Below are 18,132 nucleotides of genomic sequence, written 5' to 3' on the forward strand. Positions count from 1 at the left end.
CTAAATTCGGTCACCTGTTCACAATTCCACTACTCAGTTTCCTGTACCCCATAGTTGTACTTTCTCAGAGCTCATCCACACTTCCGTTTGTCCTGCCACTTTCCCCCAGGAAAACCCACAGTTTAGTGCTGAATTGGAACAAGTGGCCATTGGTGGGTTTTTTGGCAGATTGCTGTTTGTACTGATTTAGCACTAAAGAGTGGGTTTTATGGGGGGAAGCAGGGAGGGAAAGGGAAAACCTGTTCTTAGAAAGAATGGGACAAGCAGAATTGTTTGCAGATCCTCAGTTGAAGCAGCTGAATCTCAGCCCCATCTGCGGTGGGAGGTTTATACATAGAATCATAGAATCATAGAGTTGGAAGAGACCACAAGGGCCATCGAGTCCAACCCCCTGCCATGCAGGAAACACCTTCAGAGCACTCCTGATATATGGTTGTCAAGCCTCTGCTTAAAGACCTCCAAAGAAGGAGACTCCACCACACTCCTTGGCAGCAAATTCCACTGTCAAACAGCTCTTACTGTCAGGAAGTTCTTCCTAATGTTTAGGTGGAATCTTCTTTCTTGTAGTTTGGATCCATTGCTCCGTGTCCGCTTCTCTGGAGCAGCAGAAAACAACCTTTCTCCCTCCTCTATGTGGCATCCTTTTATATATTTGTACATGGCTATCATATCACTCCTTAACCTCCTCTTCTCCAGGCTAAACATGCCCAGCTCCCTTAGCCGTTCCTCATAAGGCATTGTTTCCAGGCCTTTGACCATTTTGGTTGCCCTCCTCTGGACACGTTCCAGTTTGTCAGTGTCCTTCTTGAATTGTGGTGCCCAGAACTGGACACAGTACTCCAGGTGAGGTCTGACCAGAGCAGAATACAGTGGCACTATTACTTCCCTTGATCTAGATGCTATACTCCTATTGATGCAGCCCAGAATTGCATTGGCTTTTTTAGCTGCCGCGTCACACTGTTGGCTCCTGTCAAGTTTGTGGTCAACCAAGACTCCTAGATCCTTTTCACATGTACTGCTCTCAAGCCAGGTGTCACCCATCTTGTATTTGTGCCTCTCATTTTTTATACAAATACATCTCTCTCTGTCCCCCACCTACCCCACCCAATCTGTGTACATTACAGGTACCAGTGATACTGGCTCGTTCCACCTGGAGTTGTCATCGAGTGGACTCAGTGCTGACATATCCCAGGTGAGCCAGAACTGTGGAACACAGTGCCTCTTGGTGCAATCTGCTTTGAAAAACGGAGCATAAACTTCTGGAACAAATAAATTAAAATAAATCCTTTTGTAGGTACCTGCTCAGCAGTAGGTCCTACTGAGCTGATTGGGAGATCACTCCCTGGCAAACTCATGTAGGGATTGCATCCTGCAGGGTAATGTCCGGTGCCACTATTTATTTCCATTTCCATTTCTGAATGGCTTCCTGCAAAGCATCTCAAAGCCATTTTGCAATATGTTAAAAAGCATAAAATAAAACAGTTGCTTATATATCAACAATTAAAAAGAGCGGCATATGCTAAATCCAGTACGGATGATGAATGGGATAAAAAATCTCTGCTTAGAAGTGTTGCTGAAAACGTGTCTCCTAAGCATTGATATTGAAATTGTTTCTTTCTTCCTTTTTCTCTCCATGTCTCTCTCCCCTATGGCAGGGCCGGGTGGTCTTGGGTGCTGTGGGTGCTGACAACTGGGCAGGGGGCCTGCTAGAACAGCAGAAGGGTTTGGCCAGTGAAAAGTTCATCACGACTCCCTCAGTCAGGAAGGAGATGGAAGGCGCCTACTTGGGTGAGTAGAGAAGGCCTTCCTTTCTCTGGGCCTCTGCACCATCTCCCCCATTAACTGGGCCTTTATTTTCCAGCTCTGTGCACCGAGCACATATGTGTTGTGTGGGGTTTTTTGTTTGTTTTTCTGAACAGGGCTGTATATAGCTATCTTTCCTATGGACAGTTATTTTTCCTACATAGAGTTGGCAGCCAACCTGACCTTCCTCCAAGGTAGTCCAGCGGTGGGGGAAAGAGAAGGCCGCCAACCTTCCAGCGGTGCCTTCTAAGTGCATTTCTTATTGAAACACACATGAAAGTGAAGGCCACGCCTTCACCTGCCTCCCGGCTGATGTCACATGTGATGGAGCAGGGCAGGAGAGTGGGGGTTTTTTTGGAGGGAAATGCCACATGGGCCAAATTAGGGCTCCTGCCAGGCTTAATTAAGTCTGTGGGGGCCAGAGATTTCCCCTCCCTGTTCTAGACAATTGTGGGTTTTGGTATTTGTAAAATTATCAATTAAGACCAGAAACGTGAAATGCAGTTACAACAGTGACAGCATAACTTGCACGTCAGTGCAGTGTTACGCACCACCCTGATCGCTAAGCAGTAAGAGACTCTAGAGGTTCCCAGAATTTACCCAGGGCTTGGTCTCCTTGGAATGAAGCTCAGTAGAGACTATGGTGTCTTTAAGACATATGACTTTATTTACACGTATATACAACTTGAAGAAAGGGTGGAGGGGCTCACAGCAGTAACTCTCCCATTGAACTTGCCGCAGACTGACCCCACCCCACCCCAACTCATAATAGTAGGATGCCTCGGGCTTTTACCAATACCTAAGGGTTAATCCATGGGTAGGCAAACTAAGGCCTGGGGGCCGGATCTGGCCCAATCGCCTTCTAAATCCAGCCCGTTGATAGTCCGGGAATCAGCGTGTTTTTACATGAGTAGAAATGTAGAATGTGTCCTTTTATTTAAAATGCATCTCTAGGTTATTTGTGGGGCCTGCCTGGTGTTTTTACATGAGTAGAAGTGTGCTTTTATTTAAAATGCATCTCTGGGTTATTTGTGGGGTATAGGAATTTGTTCATATCCCGCCCCCCAAAATATAGTCTGGCCCCACACAAGGTCTGAGGGACAGTGGACCGGCCCCCTGCTGAAAAAGTTTGCTGACCCCTAAGTTAATCTCAAATTAACGAAAAGTCAAGGGTATCTTGGGCAAATGGAGGAGGAAGGGAGAAAGGAATACATAGCCGGTAATTGTTTTGTTGTGAGGAAGTGGGGTGGGTGGGGCAGACTTTGAGCGCCTTTTGGCCTCAGCTGGTGGGGGGGAAGTGCCTTTTGACAACAGGTTCCTTTTCCTCTGAGGCTCTTGGCCCCCTCTCTGATCACAGGGGGCCTAAAGAAGCTCGCTTTCTCCCATCTTCCACAAGATTCATGGATCTGATAGGGGAGAAAGCTTCATTGCTTTTTTGCACGTTGTAAGCAAGACTTGACCATCCAGAGCTGGGGTGGTTAGAGATGCTGGGCTTGCTCTGAACTTAAGTTTCTGAGAGCTCTTAGCAAGTTTCTAGATCTCTGTGTTGCAAAACGCAGGGCAGTGTGTGTGTTGTGTAGAAATGCCCCTAGTCTACACCTTCTTTTTTTTTGGTATCGCCACCTGATGGTTCTTTTCTTTTCTTTTCAGGGTATGCACTGAAATTTCTACAGCATCAACAGAGAGAGCTCTATGCTGCTGGTGCCCCTCGATATCAACATGTGGGAAGAGTCCTCATATTTGAGGTCAACTCCAGCACAACCAATTGGACATTAAAGCAGGACATTCCAGGGCAGCAGGTGAAGAAAACAGGGCTCCTATTGCTGGGAGGGTCCGGACATTCTGGTCAACTTTGATGCCAGGAATGAGGCAAAAGGATGATTATGGCCCCCCAGTAAGGCCACCCCTTTCACCCTGGATGTTTAAATATTTCTTTTGCAGATCGGATCATATTTTGGGGCAGCGCTCTGCTCTGTGGACATAGATGGCGATAAGGAAACAGACCTCCTCCTTGTTGGAGCCCCTCAGTATTTCACAGAGATGAGAGGGGGCCGGGTTTATGTCTACACCTGGAAGCAGGTGAGCAGAGCTGTGTGTGTCCTGTGCACCTGTGCAGGAATCCCGCGTTGTGTCACAGAATCAGTGGTTTTGAAAGACAGCAGCCTTTCAAGGGCACCTCTCTTTCCAGGGTACTCTTGTTTGCCAGGGGGAGCTGACTGGGGATCCAGGATACCCCTTGGGCAGGTTTGGAGCGGCCATCACAGACCTGTCAGATATCAGTGGAGATGGACTGAGGGATGTGGCTGTCGGAGCCCCCTCAGAAGACGATGAGAAAGGTGCTATCTACATCTACAATGGAAACGAGAAGACCCTGCAGATGCAGTACAGCCAGGTAACCAAATAGGGCTACAGCACTAACTGGCATGCCCATGTGCCGTGAGGGTGAGAGAACCGCCACAGGAAATGAAGGAATGTTAGTAATGAAATGCTCCTCTGCCCACCAAGGAGCCTTCCTCCTACTTTCACTAAATGCTCTTTCTCAGCACAGGGACTCGCACAGAACCATGGAGGTGGGGTAATTCTTAAAGGTTCACATTCTAAAAATAAACTTTGGGGGGAGGGTGTGTGCGCACACACACGACAGCAATGTGTGTCCTTGGTTTTAATTGGGAGGGGAAAGAGTGCGGAATCTTGGGAGCCTTCAGAGTTAGGGTAGGGAAGCCTGCAGCACTCAGGATCAGGGTTGGCGAGCCTCTTTGAGTTTGCCCACCTGTCGATCACAGTACAATGATACCTCAGGTTAAGTACTTTATTCATTCTGGAGGTCTGTTCTTAACCTGAAACTGTTCTTAACCTGAAGCACCACTTTAGCTAATGGGGCCTCCCGCTGCCACTGCGCTGCTGGAGCAGATTTCTGTTCTCATCCTGAAGCCAAGTTCTTAACCCGAGGTGTTATTTCTGGGTTAGCGGTGTCTGTAACCTGAAGCGTATGTAACCCGAGGTACCACTGTATGTCATTTGACATATTGCAATGCCAGGTTATTGAACTGTCAAACCTCAACTGTGCAGGGTGTGGGAGGTCCGCGTTCTCCCAGCCCTGCTTTAGCTGATGCCAAAAACTCATACAAATTAGCACCAGTCATTAAGTTTCTTTTGGCTTGTATTTGATCTGTTTGTCCTCCTGAATTTCTCTCCCACAGAGAATTTCAGGAGCCAGAATTTCTCCTGGCTTGGTCTTCTTTGGACAGTCTATCCATGGAAAGAGAGACCTCAATGGAGATGGCCTCACCGACATTGCAGTGGGAGCTCTGGGGAAGGTTGTGGTGCTTCGGTGAGTGGCTCTGCGAGAACCAAGACTCTTGCACTCTCCCAGAGAGCAGCTGAGGAGTCCAATCAGTAATCAATTAAGCTTTTTCATTTTCTGTCAGAGGCAACCTGTTGCCTTCAATCTAACACCATGTCAGAGCCAGAGAAGCCTGGGAAATGTAGTTTGTTAAGGGTTCTGAGATTTGTTAGGAGACTCCTAGTCCCCTCACAAAGCTACAATTATCAGAGTTCCCTCGGAAGAGGAATTGATTGTTAAAACCACTCTGGGAATTGTTGCTCTATGAGGAAAATAGGGCTCAGTCCCCACTGAATTCATTTGCAGTTTATTTACCCCCATCCAGGTACCAGTTTAGGACATGCACCATCTACCCTGATTCAGATGTTGCAGAGCTGGCGGGGGTTCATCATCAGCATGCTGGTGACCCCTTGCTCCAAATCTAATGACTGTCCTCACCTTGGGAGCCCCAAAGCCAGGACATAAACATTTCTTTTAAATAAAACAACAACCCAAGTTGCCATCTCCGGTTCCTGCAGCTCCAGACCCATCATTACCGTGGTGACAAAGGTGCACTCCTCGCCCAAGGAAATCCCACGGGAAGATGTGGAGTGTCTGGGTGATGCCAGCACCTGGAAGAATCTGGTGGTCGACCTCAGCATCTGCTTCAGCACTAGCTTGGCCACCAAGCACTACCAAGGTGAGGGTTACCAGGGAATCGTGGACCTTGCCTTGAGCCTAATCCTGCTGTCCAGGGGAGTATTCATCACCCACATCTGCAGCATAGAGGACTGACCTGGGGGCTGAGGCATAACCTGTTCCCACAGTAGCTCCCTTTCCCCAAAGAGTAGCCCACATATTCCACACTAGCTGTTCTGTCTGAAATTGGTACCTTTTGTTCACCTCTCTCGCCTTTTATACAGAATTCAGACAATGGCCTCACCAAGCCATTGCATCCCAGCATTTTCTGTGTTGTCCTCTCGTTTTTCCCAGACCAATTGGTAGTGATTATTGTTCCACTTAAAATTTGCAACTGCAGTACCAGTTTACTTCCCTTGCATGCAAAGACAGGCTCCAGCGGATGGAGAGGATGAGACTAACAGTGGGTCCTGTTGCCAGGAAGGCGGTTTCTGCATGTGCTGTGGAGGGAAGTGAGGGGCAGATAGGACTCATCAAGCTGGGAATGTAGCCCATTTAGGAGAAGGGAAACACTGAGCCTAAGGCTAAGGAGTAAACCCTACACAAATCCAGAGTGGAGTCCCTAAAACAGACAGCACTTGTATACCTCCTTCTGGCAACTCCTGCTGCCAAGCTGGTGCCAAACATCTTGCTGTGCTTTCCTTTGGACCACATCAGCGAGGCCAAGAGGGGTCTTGTTGTCTGGGCAGCCCAGGACTTCCATACATACTGCCCAGACCTATGCTCCAGGGAGGTCACTTTGATGCTGCTAATGCAATGGACTTCATCTCTGGTGGCCCACTCCACTGTCTCTTGAGACAGACAGGTGTCATAAAAAAGGACCAGTTTGCTCTGCTGTTTGACTGGCAGAGCACTGCAAGGCCTTTAAGAACTGCTGTGCCTTGATTTCAAAGCATCCTCTTCGCTGCTTGTGCTCTTTTCAGTGCTTTCTGTTTAGTGCAGCAGGAGCATTCTTGATGAATAGCCCCATAACTGGACTTGCGGTTCCTTTCAGCGGGGGTCTTCAATTACTGGTACACTGATTGTTTTTATTTTTGAAATAGCACTATTTCCCTCTGAAAGAAAAATGAAAATAAGAAAAATATGAAGGGGATTGGGGGTGGGGGGGACCACACTATTTGGATCAGGAACTGAATTATTACAAAACAATCAAAGGTCAATTAATGAGCAATGATGCTACTGTACCAAACAAGAAACAGAAAGAAGCAACAGCGGTAAGGAGGCAGCTACTAATTAACATTGCGGTGGGTTCTTGCTGGACAGGAATTACTTCTGACAAAACAAGGTACTTGGCATAAAATAGCACCCTACCCCATCTCTCCCCCTAATTTCCTCCATGTGGTCTTCATCCTGCTACCCTTCCACTCAAGAGTGTTGGCTGTCTTTTGTCATAAGTGCATCATCCCTTTATATGCATAATCTCTCTCCCGCTTTCCCTCCAGGACCCCTCTCTCCCAAGCTCTCCTTCCGCTTTGAGATTGACCGGAACAGGATGAGGCACCGAGGAGTGTTTAAGAATGGCACAAAAGTCACAGATGGGGTGAAGGAACTATCTCTGGGAGAAGTGTGCATACAGGAGAGCATTCTCTTCAAGGTAAATGGAGGGTTGCCCTCATTTCCATGAAGCTTCACCTGGGGTGAGATATGGTAGCTGTCCACACAGTCATCTATTGCGTCTTGCTGAAGATGCGGCTGCTTCTGGGGTGGGTGCCCAAGAACCCCTCTTATGAGAGTTCTGGCTTCAATATCTGTAAGGGTGGTGCGTGAAGTTATCTGCCAGCTGCCTCCATTCCCTTTCAGAGCTGCATTGAGGATTACATATCGCCTATCAAGCTCTTTATGAACTTCTCTCTTGGGCGTGACAACAACCCTAGCAATGGACACCCTAGACCTGTTCTGAGCCCCCTAAGTAATGCAGTGACAGTGGAGGTGAGAGGACTCCTGATACTTTGAAAGTAGGATTACAGGGACCATCCAGGTAGCCTTTTTACTCTGCATTCACAATGATTTGTGGTCATGATTGTAATGGGGCGGTTAGACACCATCCTGGTTTGCACCTACAAAAAAAAATGGGATTGGTTTTTCATTTCCAGTCAGCGCATGTCCTGTGGATTCCAGCTGAAATCCTGTAACTTTTTATGCTGCAAATGTTTTCAGGGTGTTGTTGTCGTCGTTGTCCTGTTTCTGTTACACTATAGCGCAAGAGTGCCCCTCCAAATGGCAATAATGCAATTCCATTCGGGAAGCATTGCAGAAAACTTAATAAAGTGGAATTTTGTGTAAGAGCTGTTTGACAGTGGGACGGACTCCCTCGGGAGGTTTTGTGGCCATCCATCATGGATACTTAGATCCAAATTGGGAAAAAGAACAACTTAGGCTGTGTACACATTAGCTGCTTGAAACACGGTGGGGCCATTTCCCCCCACCCACAGTGCTTCAAGTCTCTATTTTTATGCTGCTGTGTACAGCAAACAGGGGAAAATGATGTCTTTACCTGATGCACATTAGCTGATGGCTTTCCCTATGCCTGCAGCCTCCTGGCTCCAATCCAACAAAGCTGCCATCTGCGCATGTGTTGTCATTTGCACATGTGCAACAGCTGTCTGAAGTGCTCATGCCCGAGCCTAACCGCTGCTTACAGTTTTCAAATTGGACGGGAGCTGGCTTGAGGGGAACATGCACCAAACAGCAGTATTTCCCAAGAAGCTACAGGATACAGAGGGATTGTGGCTAATGTCATGGGCACTCAGCTTCAGACATCTGTAGTGCACAGGAGCCAAAGCCAATGGTGGTGTGCATACACAGCCATAGCTTCATTTTAAGCTGGCTGCACACAGCCAATGACATGTTGGTGATGAAACGAAACAAAAAACCAGTGTGAAAGGGCCAATAGACCAGGGGGTGGGGTGGGCAAGTCTTGTCTTGACCCCAGATTCTCAGGGAAGGAAATGGGATTTAATGGGTTTGGGCAAAGGAACTGGGCACATAAAGCAAAATTGAGATTGACGCCTGCAGCATTCAGTGGAGGCTGTCCTTTGGGATGTGCAGAATGAAGTACAAACTCTTCTGCATAAGAGCGCGCATGAAAACAGCTTTATCTGTTCCCAGTAGCTAGAGCTAAAGGTGGAGGGGAATGTATGGGATCCCACGGTTTGGAGCGAGCAGGCAAGAGATCTGGGAACGGGGCACAGCCTAGCTGTTTTCAGCAGGAAGAGATAGCTTGTTCAGAAGATGTTGCATATTAACTGTTCTAATATTCTTGGCTCACATGTTAGATTCCTTTTGACAAGCACTGCGGGGAAGATCAGGTGTGTCATGCTGACCTGAAACTCTCCTTTCACAATTCAGGGTATGTTGAACATCCTTGATGCTATCAGTCACTGATGCTTTTAGTGTAGGAAAACAAATTAAAAGTGGTAGAGGGAGGACAGGTCTGAATTTTTGCAATAATAAGTCTTAGCATATATGCCAGCATATTTTAAATGCAGAGAGTTTTAAATTCATATACATTATAACAGCAATCCTTCCAATAGTGGTTCTCCTGTCAGCATTGAGCATTGGCTGTCCTAGCTGGGGACTGGTGGGAATAGGAGTCCAACAACACTTGGAGGGCAACAGATTGGTCACTTCTGCTTTGAAGGATTGTAGATAGGGGCTGAGGTTGAGAGTGTACTGTGCTTGGCATAGCTAAACTACAAAATTGTAATGTCTCTGGGAACCAAAGTATTCCCTGACTGTGTTGCAGGGAGGGAAGCCATTCTGGAGAACACCATTTAAATCTAGAGTAGTGGCCATTTTGAGTTAAACTGTAGCAAGACTTGCACGGTGTTCTGTGAACTTTGCCCCCTGCTTTAGTTTCCAACAATATTATTTTACAAAGCTTACGGCAGTAAATATAAAGCTTACCTTGATTTTATGCTACATTAATACTGTGGCTTCTGCCAAAGAATGCTGGGGCTTAATTTGGTGATGAGGCTGCTAAGAATGGTCTTTTGGAGATCTTTAGGCTTTTCCCCATCATAGTATTACACCTCCCATGATTCCCTGTTTTGAGTCGGCTTTATGTAGGTATGCCCTATGGCAGCCTTCACCAACTCAGCTTCCTCTCAATGCTTTCGACTGTAACTGTTTAGTGGGCAGCTGGATGGCGACTCTGTTGTGAGTTTTGGGCGGAACTGAGACTCAAAGGCTACATCAGTTTCCTAGTGCATTCAACAGTCCCACCTCCCAGGCCCAGGAACCGAGGCCTGTTAATCAGCTTGTCTACCCAACATCCTCTTGATCAGGTCTCAGGAGCTGGTTGTGTTCCCTGGAAGAGACTTGGACATGAGCTTGGAGCTGGAGAACCGCAAAGAGGATGCCTACTCTGTGACCCTCCATGTGCCTCACATACCAGGCCTCTCCTTTCGCAAAGCTTGGGTGGTAGGTATTCCCTCTGCAAAAGGGGCACTGGAACTGGATTGGGGCTGGCTTCAGGTTTGAAGGCTTCCTAGAGCCTGGTCTGATCACACACCCAAACCCTTTCCCCTACATTTTTGGCAGCAGTGATGAAAAGAATGAAACAAGAAGATGCAGTGCTATGGTGGGCACAGATGCTTAAATCGTTCTCTTCCCAGTCCAGGACCTTAATGGAAATGCACTTAGCTCCCTCCCAAGGGGAGTCCTCAACTTTTCACACCAAGCAAGCTGCAAGAGAACTTCAGAATGGAACCCATAGGCCACACACTGCCTCGTTGCACATGCGGAGAGAGGAGCAAAGCCAAAAATTGACACACACACACCCCGCCTTTGCGCTGCCTTCCCAAAGCCACCTAACCAAGGCGCCAAGCTTTGGGAAGGAGGTGTGAGGCTCTGGCAGGTTCTTAGAGCCCTCCCAACTCCTTCCAAAGATGACAAAGCTCTAACTAGGCTTTGGGAAGGAGGCTGGACCCTTACCCTTGCTTACCCGCTTTGGGAAGGCAGTGCAAGGGCTTGGGGGTTTCAAATGTTGCAGAGAGCCACCCAAAAAGGCCTTGAGGGCCACAGACTAAAAGAGCCTGCCCCACTGGAGGCAAAGAGTCGTCTGGTGTCCCCCCGCTTGGACTTCACAGGCAGCAGTACTCTGAGCTCTGCTACAAGCAGCACCTGGTGGCTAAGGCTAGCTTTGACTTATCACAAGCCCCTGGAATGACACTATGTTGAGAAATTAACATGATACTGGGCTCAGGATGCTGGGCCATTTTTTCAACAATAACAACAACAAAAGGGATGCTAACTAGGCCAGGTGTTAGCAACACAAGGCTGCCAGGTGTTGACATCAACCCTGAACTTGCTCCACCCTTTCTCTTCTCGCAGTCCAACACTCTGCTTGTCATGAGCTGCGATGGACTATTGGATAGCCAGCACCTCAAAGGTCTCTCTTGCAACATCAGCCATCCTGTCTTCAAGAGCAATACTAAGGTGAGCATGTGGTGACACTGACACCTGGCACTCCTTCCCTGATCAGCCATGAAACTCCCTGGGCAACCTTGGGCCAGTCACAGTCTCTCAGCCTAACCGACCTCAAAGGGTGGTGGAAAGAGGAAAGAGGGTTAACACACGCTCTCTGGATAGCTTTTTCAGTAAAGAATGAAGTTTAGGAACAATGAATTGGCTTAACAAATAATTAAGCAATAACTAGAGAAATTACAACGAGAAGTTTTTTGTTTGCTTAATAAAAAGCGAGAAAAGAAGATATCGTTGGTAGTTTGTCAGTTTTAAGAAGTGTAATTAGTTTTCTGTTGTGCCTTGAAGGATATATATATGACTTTTAAGAAACTTGAATCATTTTGGCATGTGTGGGGATGGGGGCTGAGGATAACAAGCAGAAGCACGGTGAGTTTAGGGGGATCCTGCCAAGACAGCAGGAGGAAAGGGGGAGACTTTGAGAGCGGGAGATGCTGGCTGCAGCAGATGCCCGTGTGTGAGTGCTTCAGGGAGATCATTTGCAACAAACGTAGGGAAGGGGAAAGCTCAGAAGGCACAGGTAGTGGCTTCCGATCAGAAAGGAAGCACATTTTTTATCTTCCTTTCTTCACAATTTTTGCAGTTTTCTCTTTCACGGCTGCATTTTGTCAACAAACTGCCTCTTTAAGACATCCACCAGCATAGGATTGAAAAGAAAAGAAAGCTGTTGATTCTTGCTAGAGTTTTCATTTCAAGATGCAATGAGGATCCTATGTTCTGCATGAGGGGGACGAAAGGGGATGGGGTCAGCACTCTAGAGGGAGGGAGGGAGGGAGGGAGCCAGGCAGGCAGGCAGGCAGGCAGGCAGCAAGTGCCATGAATTGTCTCACTTTTGATCTCCTCCCTCCTCCATTGCAGGCTTTAATTCAGCTCAGGTTTAGCATCCTCAGCAACAGCTCCTGGGGAGATTACTTGGAGATGAAGGCAAATGTCACAAGGTAGGTGTATCCTCCCTTCTACCTTTTAATAGATGTGTAGAAGAAGGGATTTCAGCAGGGGGAGCATGTCATGCAAAACACCTCTGCTGCTTTCTTCTCTGCTACCTAACTGTTAAAGGCGTAGGTGCCCTGCCCGCTCACTTTTTTCTCAGAGTAGACCCACTGAAATTAATGCACCTAAGTTAGTCGTACTTGAATGCAACCCATAGGTGTCTAGATGAATAGTTATTTGCAAGTTTTTGTTACAGAATTTCCTGCCTGGGTATGGGTGCAGAAGTCAGGGCCATTTCTAGGGTGGCAAGCGAAAGGATATTTTGCATTTTCTTGACGTCTGTCTCTGTCTTGTAGCGACAACAACGTGAATGAGACTCTTGACACCGGGGCCAGTCACACCATCCCTGTCCTGTACCCCATCAACATCATTGTCAAGGAGTAAGAGACAAGTTGTTGTTTTCCCTTCTTATCTGACTGCTCAGGCTCAGGGTAGAGCTTGAGAATTGTAACCAGGGCTGGGGGTATGCTGTGATTCCATGTCAGTGATGTGCAAGCCTAGAATTTGGTACTGGGTGCAGAATCCAGCATCCTGAACATTCCAGCTTTGTGTGTGGGGTGTGTGGGCGTTTCCATATGGGAGGGGAGAAATCCCTCCACATAGAAAACTGTGCTTTGTAGAAGGCTTGGTCGGATTCTTCCTCCCTGACATCATAAGCTTTTTTATGTGGGGGGATTTGGTGGTGCTGGTGGTGGCCCAGACACTTAAGTATTACATCCTTTGCTGCATCTGTGAATGCAGGGACTAAGAGGTAAAGTACACAAGGAATCTATGAATAGAACTGGCCATTTTAAATGAAGCCACAGGAGACTCCCAAGATTTTTCAGATGAGTATGTACGTGTGTTTAGAGGAAAGAGTTATTTTAGCTCTTTTCTCCCACACCATCTTCCCAATCAAAATAATTTCATCTACTCCGTCAGTTTGTTTATTTCTCCATATTTAAGTTCCCCCACCGCTTCCGGGGTTGCTCACACAGCTGTGATTTACGTCACAAAAATATGCACATTAAACTGCATTCGCACCGTGTCTGGCCACTACGACAGCTGAAGATAAAACATCTGTTCTTGGTAACAAGAAGATCAGGCTCCTTTTCTGCCCGCTAGCTAGTAGCTGGACTGAGACTTTTGTGGGGGCAGCAATGTGGGCACAGAGGGGTTGTGGTAACAATGAGAAACACCCGGTGGCGCATTGCTGAGTTCGCTGCCACCATTGTAGGGTCACTGGCTGCAGCAATTGTTCTCCTTGGGGTTGGGCTCCCTGCCTCCGTTCTTCACCTCCCTCATCTCTACTTTTACTCCCATGCAGGTCAGAAACATCCAGCCACTATGTGAACTTCACTTCCCAACGTCAAGAAAATAAGACGGTGACACACTCGTATGAAGTGAGTGAGAGACTACTAATTACACAAAAAAGAGTTCACAAAAGCTCATGCCATAATACATTTGTGAGTTGGTACACACAATACACTTAAAGGATGCGGCTTCCCCAAAGAATCCTGGAAACTGTGGTTTACCCCTCACTGAGCTACAGTTCTCAGCACTCTTAACGAACTGCAGTTCACGGGATTCTTTGTACGGAAGCCACGTGCTTTAAATGTACAATGTACAGACAGATGTCATTTTTGCTGCAAGAGACTAACTTGACTTTCTGGCCCTCACCTGGGCAGCCCTGCTGGGACCTAGAGGGTCTCTGGAACACAGGAGCATGGGATTCCGCCTTTTACTGAATCAGACCACTGGACCACCTTACTTGATATTGTCTGCACTGACAGGCAGCAGCTCTCCAGGGTTTCAGACAGCGTTCCGTCTCAGCACTACACGGAGATGCTGGCGATTAGACCTGCGTGCAAGGAAGATGCTCTACCACTGAGCTACGTATGACGCTTCCCTAAACTGAATCTGCTAATTGAAGTAGACGGTGCTGATCTAGAGGGTCCCTTAGTCTGACTTGGATAGAAGGAGCTGCCTTATACTGCATTCACCACTGCTCCCTTCTGCATCCTTATTGCCAGCAATCACCATCCCAGCTCACTGGGCCTGGATAGCTCAATTGGTCAGAACAGGTGCTGATAATGCCAAGGTTGCAGGTTTGATCCCTATGTGGGACAGCTGCATATTCCTAAATTGCAGGGGTTTGGATGAGAACAGTGGCTCCCAATTAGCTAGGTACTGTGGGACCTCCTACTTTTGAAATTTTTGATATCTCTGTGGTGGTTTTTGTTAATGTGAATGGTGCGAGGGACCCCACCAATTGGGAACCACTGGGCTAGAGGATCCTCAGGGTCCCTTCCAACTCTGCAATGCAAGGATTCCATGATTCCCTGAAGTTTAATTTGTTGCGTCTCCTTGCCTTAGTCACTCTCTCCTTTTTCCCTCTCCCCTTCCTGCAGCTAACAAACCGGCCCTTGGGTGCTTTCGCACCTCCTGCACTGTCAGTGATCGTGAAGGTGCCGACCGCCTTACCTGCCGGGCTGACCTGGGTGGTGGATAACATCCGAACAGTAAGTACGATATAAAACAACAGGGCAAGGGCAGCTAGCGGGTGTAAAAGGTCGAAGCTCAGCACCCCCTAGTGCTAGCTTTTGGGTGGCTAACCAGTGGGTGCGAGTCGCCCACATAATTCACTATTGAGGAAGTGAAGGATGATCAAGCAAAGCATTGAAAAGACGGGTCCAGTTACTTTAAACTTCCATATTTTTTTCCGATGGTAACAAACACAGATTTTTCTTCAATTCCTAGGTACCCCCTGCAGTGTGCCAACCCATGGAAATGCAGAAAAGCACAAAGATCCAAGTCAAGTTGCCTGAGGTAGATTGTCTCTGCACAAGAGCACTTACTAAGAATTATATCTCAAAGCCTGCTGCATGTGGGGGGGTTCAGTTCAGTTCACATTTAAAGGAAAACTTGCTTAATTTGCACTTCCGAAACAATAAGCAAACTGATACGCGACCATTTGCACTTCTCTGAATTTTGCCATGCAGTTTTATGACCCAGTGATGTGTACAAAAATGCACACACTGGGGTAAAGTGTGTATAGGAATGCATATATTTTAGTGACGACTTATAAAAATGCTTTATATTAGGAATAATTGTTTTGCAAGAAATTCTGCATGGAATTGCATATTAGGAGAATAATGTGGTACTGTTCACTTCTAGAGAACTCCTGAAAACTAAGGTTTCTTAAGTGTGGATGGGCGCTTTTTAAAACTTCTGCTTTCTTCCTAGCAATGTGCAACTGGCACTTATCTCACCTACAAGTGTGATCTTGGACAGATCAATTCCTCCATAATCCATATCACTGGGTTGATGTATACCCAAAGCAAAATTGAGGTAAAGGCTTGGAATGGTCCGTAAAGGGTTACTTGCAGCAAATGTCAACTCCTGTCCACATTGGGTCCTGGGGCATGGGTTTTTTAGAGGTGGAAGGTAAGAGAATGGGATCCTTTCCTTGTATAGTGAGTCCTTCATTCCAGTTTATTCAAAGTACTAATATTGACGCTGGGGTGGGGGCAATACAGTCAACACAGTGATAATAAAGGAAAGACATAATAAGCCCATTATGAGAAGAAGAAGAAGAATTATTTGCACTGCTACAGTGTGCTTTTGAATTTTAAGAATTCTCAAGTTTTTCAAGCTCTTGAAGGGGTGCTTCTGCTCTGAAATGTATTGAGTTACAGTAAGTTTTTCACCAGTGAGCACTGGAGCTGGTTCTCCTTTTTGCCTTCTGCAGTGTGTACCAGCGACTCGGCAATTAAAGGTGTAGAGGCTCTGTCCTCTTTTTACATCTAGCCACTCTAAGCTCGGTATTGGCATCAGTGATTAGCAGCCACCCTCCAGGGGTTTGGATAGAGGTATTTTCTCAGCCCTGTCTAGAGATGAGGGGTCTTGAGCATGGGACTGCCTGCATGCAGACTATGTGCTCAGTCACTGAGCTCCACCAGCCCTTCTGTACTTTTGTTTTCAATTAAATTTGACATCATGCAAACGGCATGACATCCATTCCTTTCGGACAGACATGTTGCATTCCTGCTGTGGTGTTGTTATTATAGATTTATTGTTACCATGGCACACGTGGAAATCTTTTGAGTGGCCTCCTTATACCTCCCAAGTCACTCCCCAAGATAATACAACTTCAATTTAGTTGGTGCGGCAATAAGTGCTTGAAAATATTATTCTTTCTTTAAAGGTGGGATTTTCTGCATGTGAATGATCCTGCCCAGTATGGTCTAAAACAAATTGTCCGTTTCTCTTACTTTGCAGAAGACATCTCAGTTCAAGTTTTGCACAGCCTTGTGGTTTACGTTTGATACTACAAGATACACAAATTTCTACCCAGCTGAATTTACCCACTTTCAGGTAGTGCATGCTGCAGGAATTGCTTCTTTTCCCCCCTTTCTGCAGATTTACCTGTTTTGCTTGCAGGATTTCATAGCATTACTTCTATCATAATCTTCTCCATCCAAGTGATTTCCTTACAGAACTATTTACAAGATTTCTCCCTTACTCTATATTATTTCATTATTAAAAGTCTTTTTGTCCTCTGGAAGTACATTATAGGCACTTTCAGACAGGCTGCTTATTCACAAAAATGTGATCATTAACCCACACTTTCTAGTGTAATTATCTTGTCACTTTTCTAAATTGCACTGGAAAGTGTGAGCTACCAACCCAATGCTGGCTATACTGTATCACCTCTCTGCAAGCATACCAGGAGGGATGTCTAGAAGCTCCCAAAATATGACTATAAAACGTAGATTTTTCTTATTGCATATGTTTCTGAGAACAATATTTAACCCACTTTTAATTTTTTTAATTAATCAAACTGGAGAGGATCCCCATAAATTAGAACAGTCAAATTTGTTCAGTCACCTTAAGTGTATATTCTATCCTTTTTCTTTTAACCAATCCTTAAGTCAATCCAATTTTGAGAACAAAATGCTTTCTAGAGTGTTGAAGCATCTGTGTATCTTGAGCTGTATAGCTTCCTTTCTATTAGATTCATTGTGTTTTTAAAGCTACCTCTTTTCCTGCCTAAATCTTCTTTAGCTACTGTGTATGATACCCTTTCGAAAAGATTGCAGGTGTGCAATGATCACTAGCTAGCTTCACAGATACAGCTTCATGTCGCCTTTGCTGTATCAGGGCATCTTGCTTTAGTTGCCTTTGTTCTTAACCTTGACTGTGTAATAGCTGGACTTCTATTTTAGAAGCAGCAAACGTTATCTGGTATATTCTGGGCAAGAGAGAGGCCTTTGCCGGAGAAAATACAGGACTGGCCTGGCATGCCAGTCTTGAGTGAAGACCTTTCCCCTGCTGATTTGGCTCCTACAGAACTAGGCTGTCTGTCTCAGGCCCACTGCGACCAGTCATGATCTGTGTGTTTTTTCTCTCCCTGCTCCCCAGGTTGCTGAGGTGGAGATGATTCATGTGATGAACTATCTCCCTGTTATAATAGGCAGTGCTGTCGGAGGCTTGTTCTTGCTAATTCTCATCATTGTATCACTTTACAAGGTAAGACTCGATGTACATTGGGAATCCTGGGTTAGGAGTAGCTGAGAGCTCAGGTCATTTTTTAGGCAATTTAGCAGCAACGGTTTTATCAGTAGTTTAAATCTGCTTCTGCTGAGATCCACATGTTCATCTTGAAGTCACAGCAAAGCTGTCTTCTATTATGTCAGACTGCTGGTCCTTTTTTAGCTAAATGCTGCCTACGTTGGCTGGCAGTGACCCCCCGCCACCCCAGGACATTTTCTCTGTGCTGCCTGGAGATGGAAGGGGCATTCTGTATATAAAGCATGTGCTCTACTGCTGAGCAAGGGTTCTTTTCTAAATTT

The 18,132-nt window shown here is 46.4% G+C and overlaps 1 protein-coding gene across 3 annotated transcripts in view; it reads left to right on the forward strand.

The window, feature by feature from the left end:
- The window catches only part of ITGAL (integrin subunit alpha L), a 48,445-nt gene that overhangs the window by 27,003 nt on the left and 3,310 nt on the right, over positions 1–18,132 (forward strand). For all 3 annotated transcript variants that reach the window (XM_081165824.1, XM_081165826.1, XM_081165825.1), the window contains 20 exons: positions 1,125–1,192; positions 1,656–1,788; positions 3,454–3,602; positions 3,745–3,882; positions 3,992–4,195; positions 5,004–5,134; positions 5,665–5,825; positions 7,267–7,418; positions 7,625–7,753; positions 9,100–9,173; positions 10,111–10,246; positions 11,159–11,263; positions 12,167–12,246; positions 12,595–12,678; positions 13,605–13,680; positions 14,689–14,799; positions 15,038–15,106; positions 15,524–15,628; positions 16,559–16,654; positions 17,702–17,809. In XM_081165824.1, coding sequence (XP_081021950.1) covers positions 1,125–1,192; positions 1,656–1,788; positions 3,454–3,602; positions 3,745–3,882; positions 3,992–4,195; positions 5,004–5,134; positions 5,665–5,825; positions 7,267–7,418; positions 7,625–7,753; positions 9,100–9,173; positions 10,111–10,246; positions 11,159–11,263; positions 12,167–12,246; positions 12,595–12,678; positions 13,605–13,680; positions 14,689–14,799; positions 15,038–15,106; positions 15,524–15,628; positions 16,559–16,654; positions 17,702–17,809 — 2,309 coding nt within the window. The remainder of the gene's footprint in view (positions 1–1,124; positions 1,193–1,655; positions 1,789–3,453; positions 3,603–3,744; positions 3,883–3,991; positions 4,196–5,003; positions 5,135–5,664; positions 5,826–7,266; positions 7,419–7,624; positions 7,754–9,099; positions 9,174–10,110; positions 10,247–11,158; positions 11,264–12,166; positions 12,247–12,594; positions 12,679–13,604; positions 13,681–14,688; positions 14,800–15,037; positions 15,107–15,523; positions 15,629–16,558; positions 16,655–17,701; positions 17,810–18,132) is intronic.

The sequence above is a fragment of the Podarcis bocagei genome (assembly GCF_964188305.1).
Source record: "Podarcis bocagei genome assembly, chromosome: 13".
NCBI lineage: Eukaryota > Metazoa > Chordata > Lepidosauria > Squamata > Lacertidae > Podarcis > Podarcis bocagei.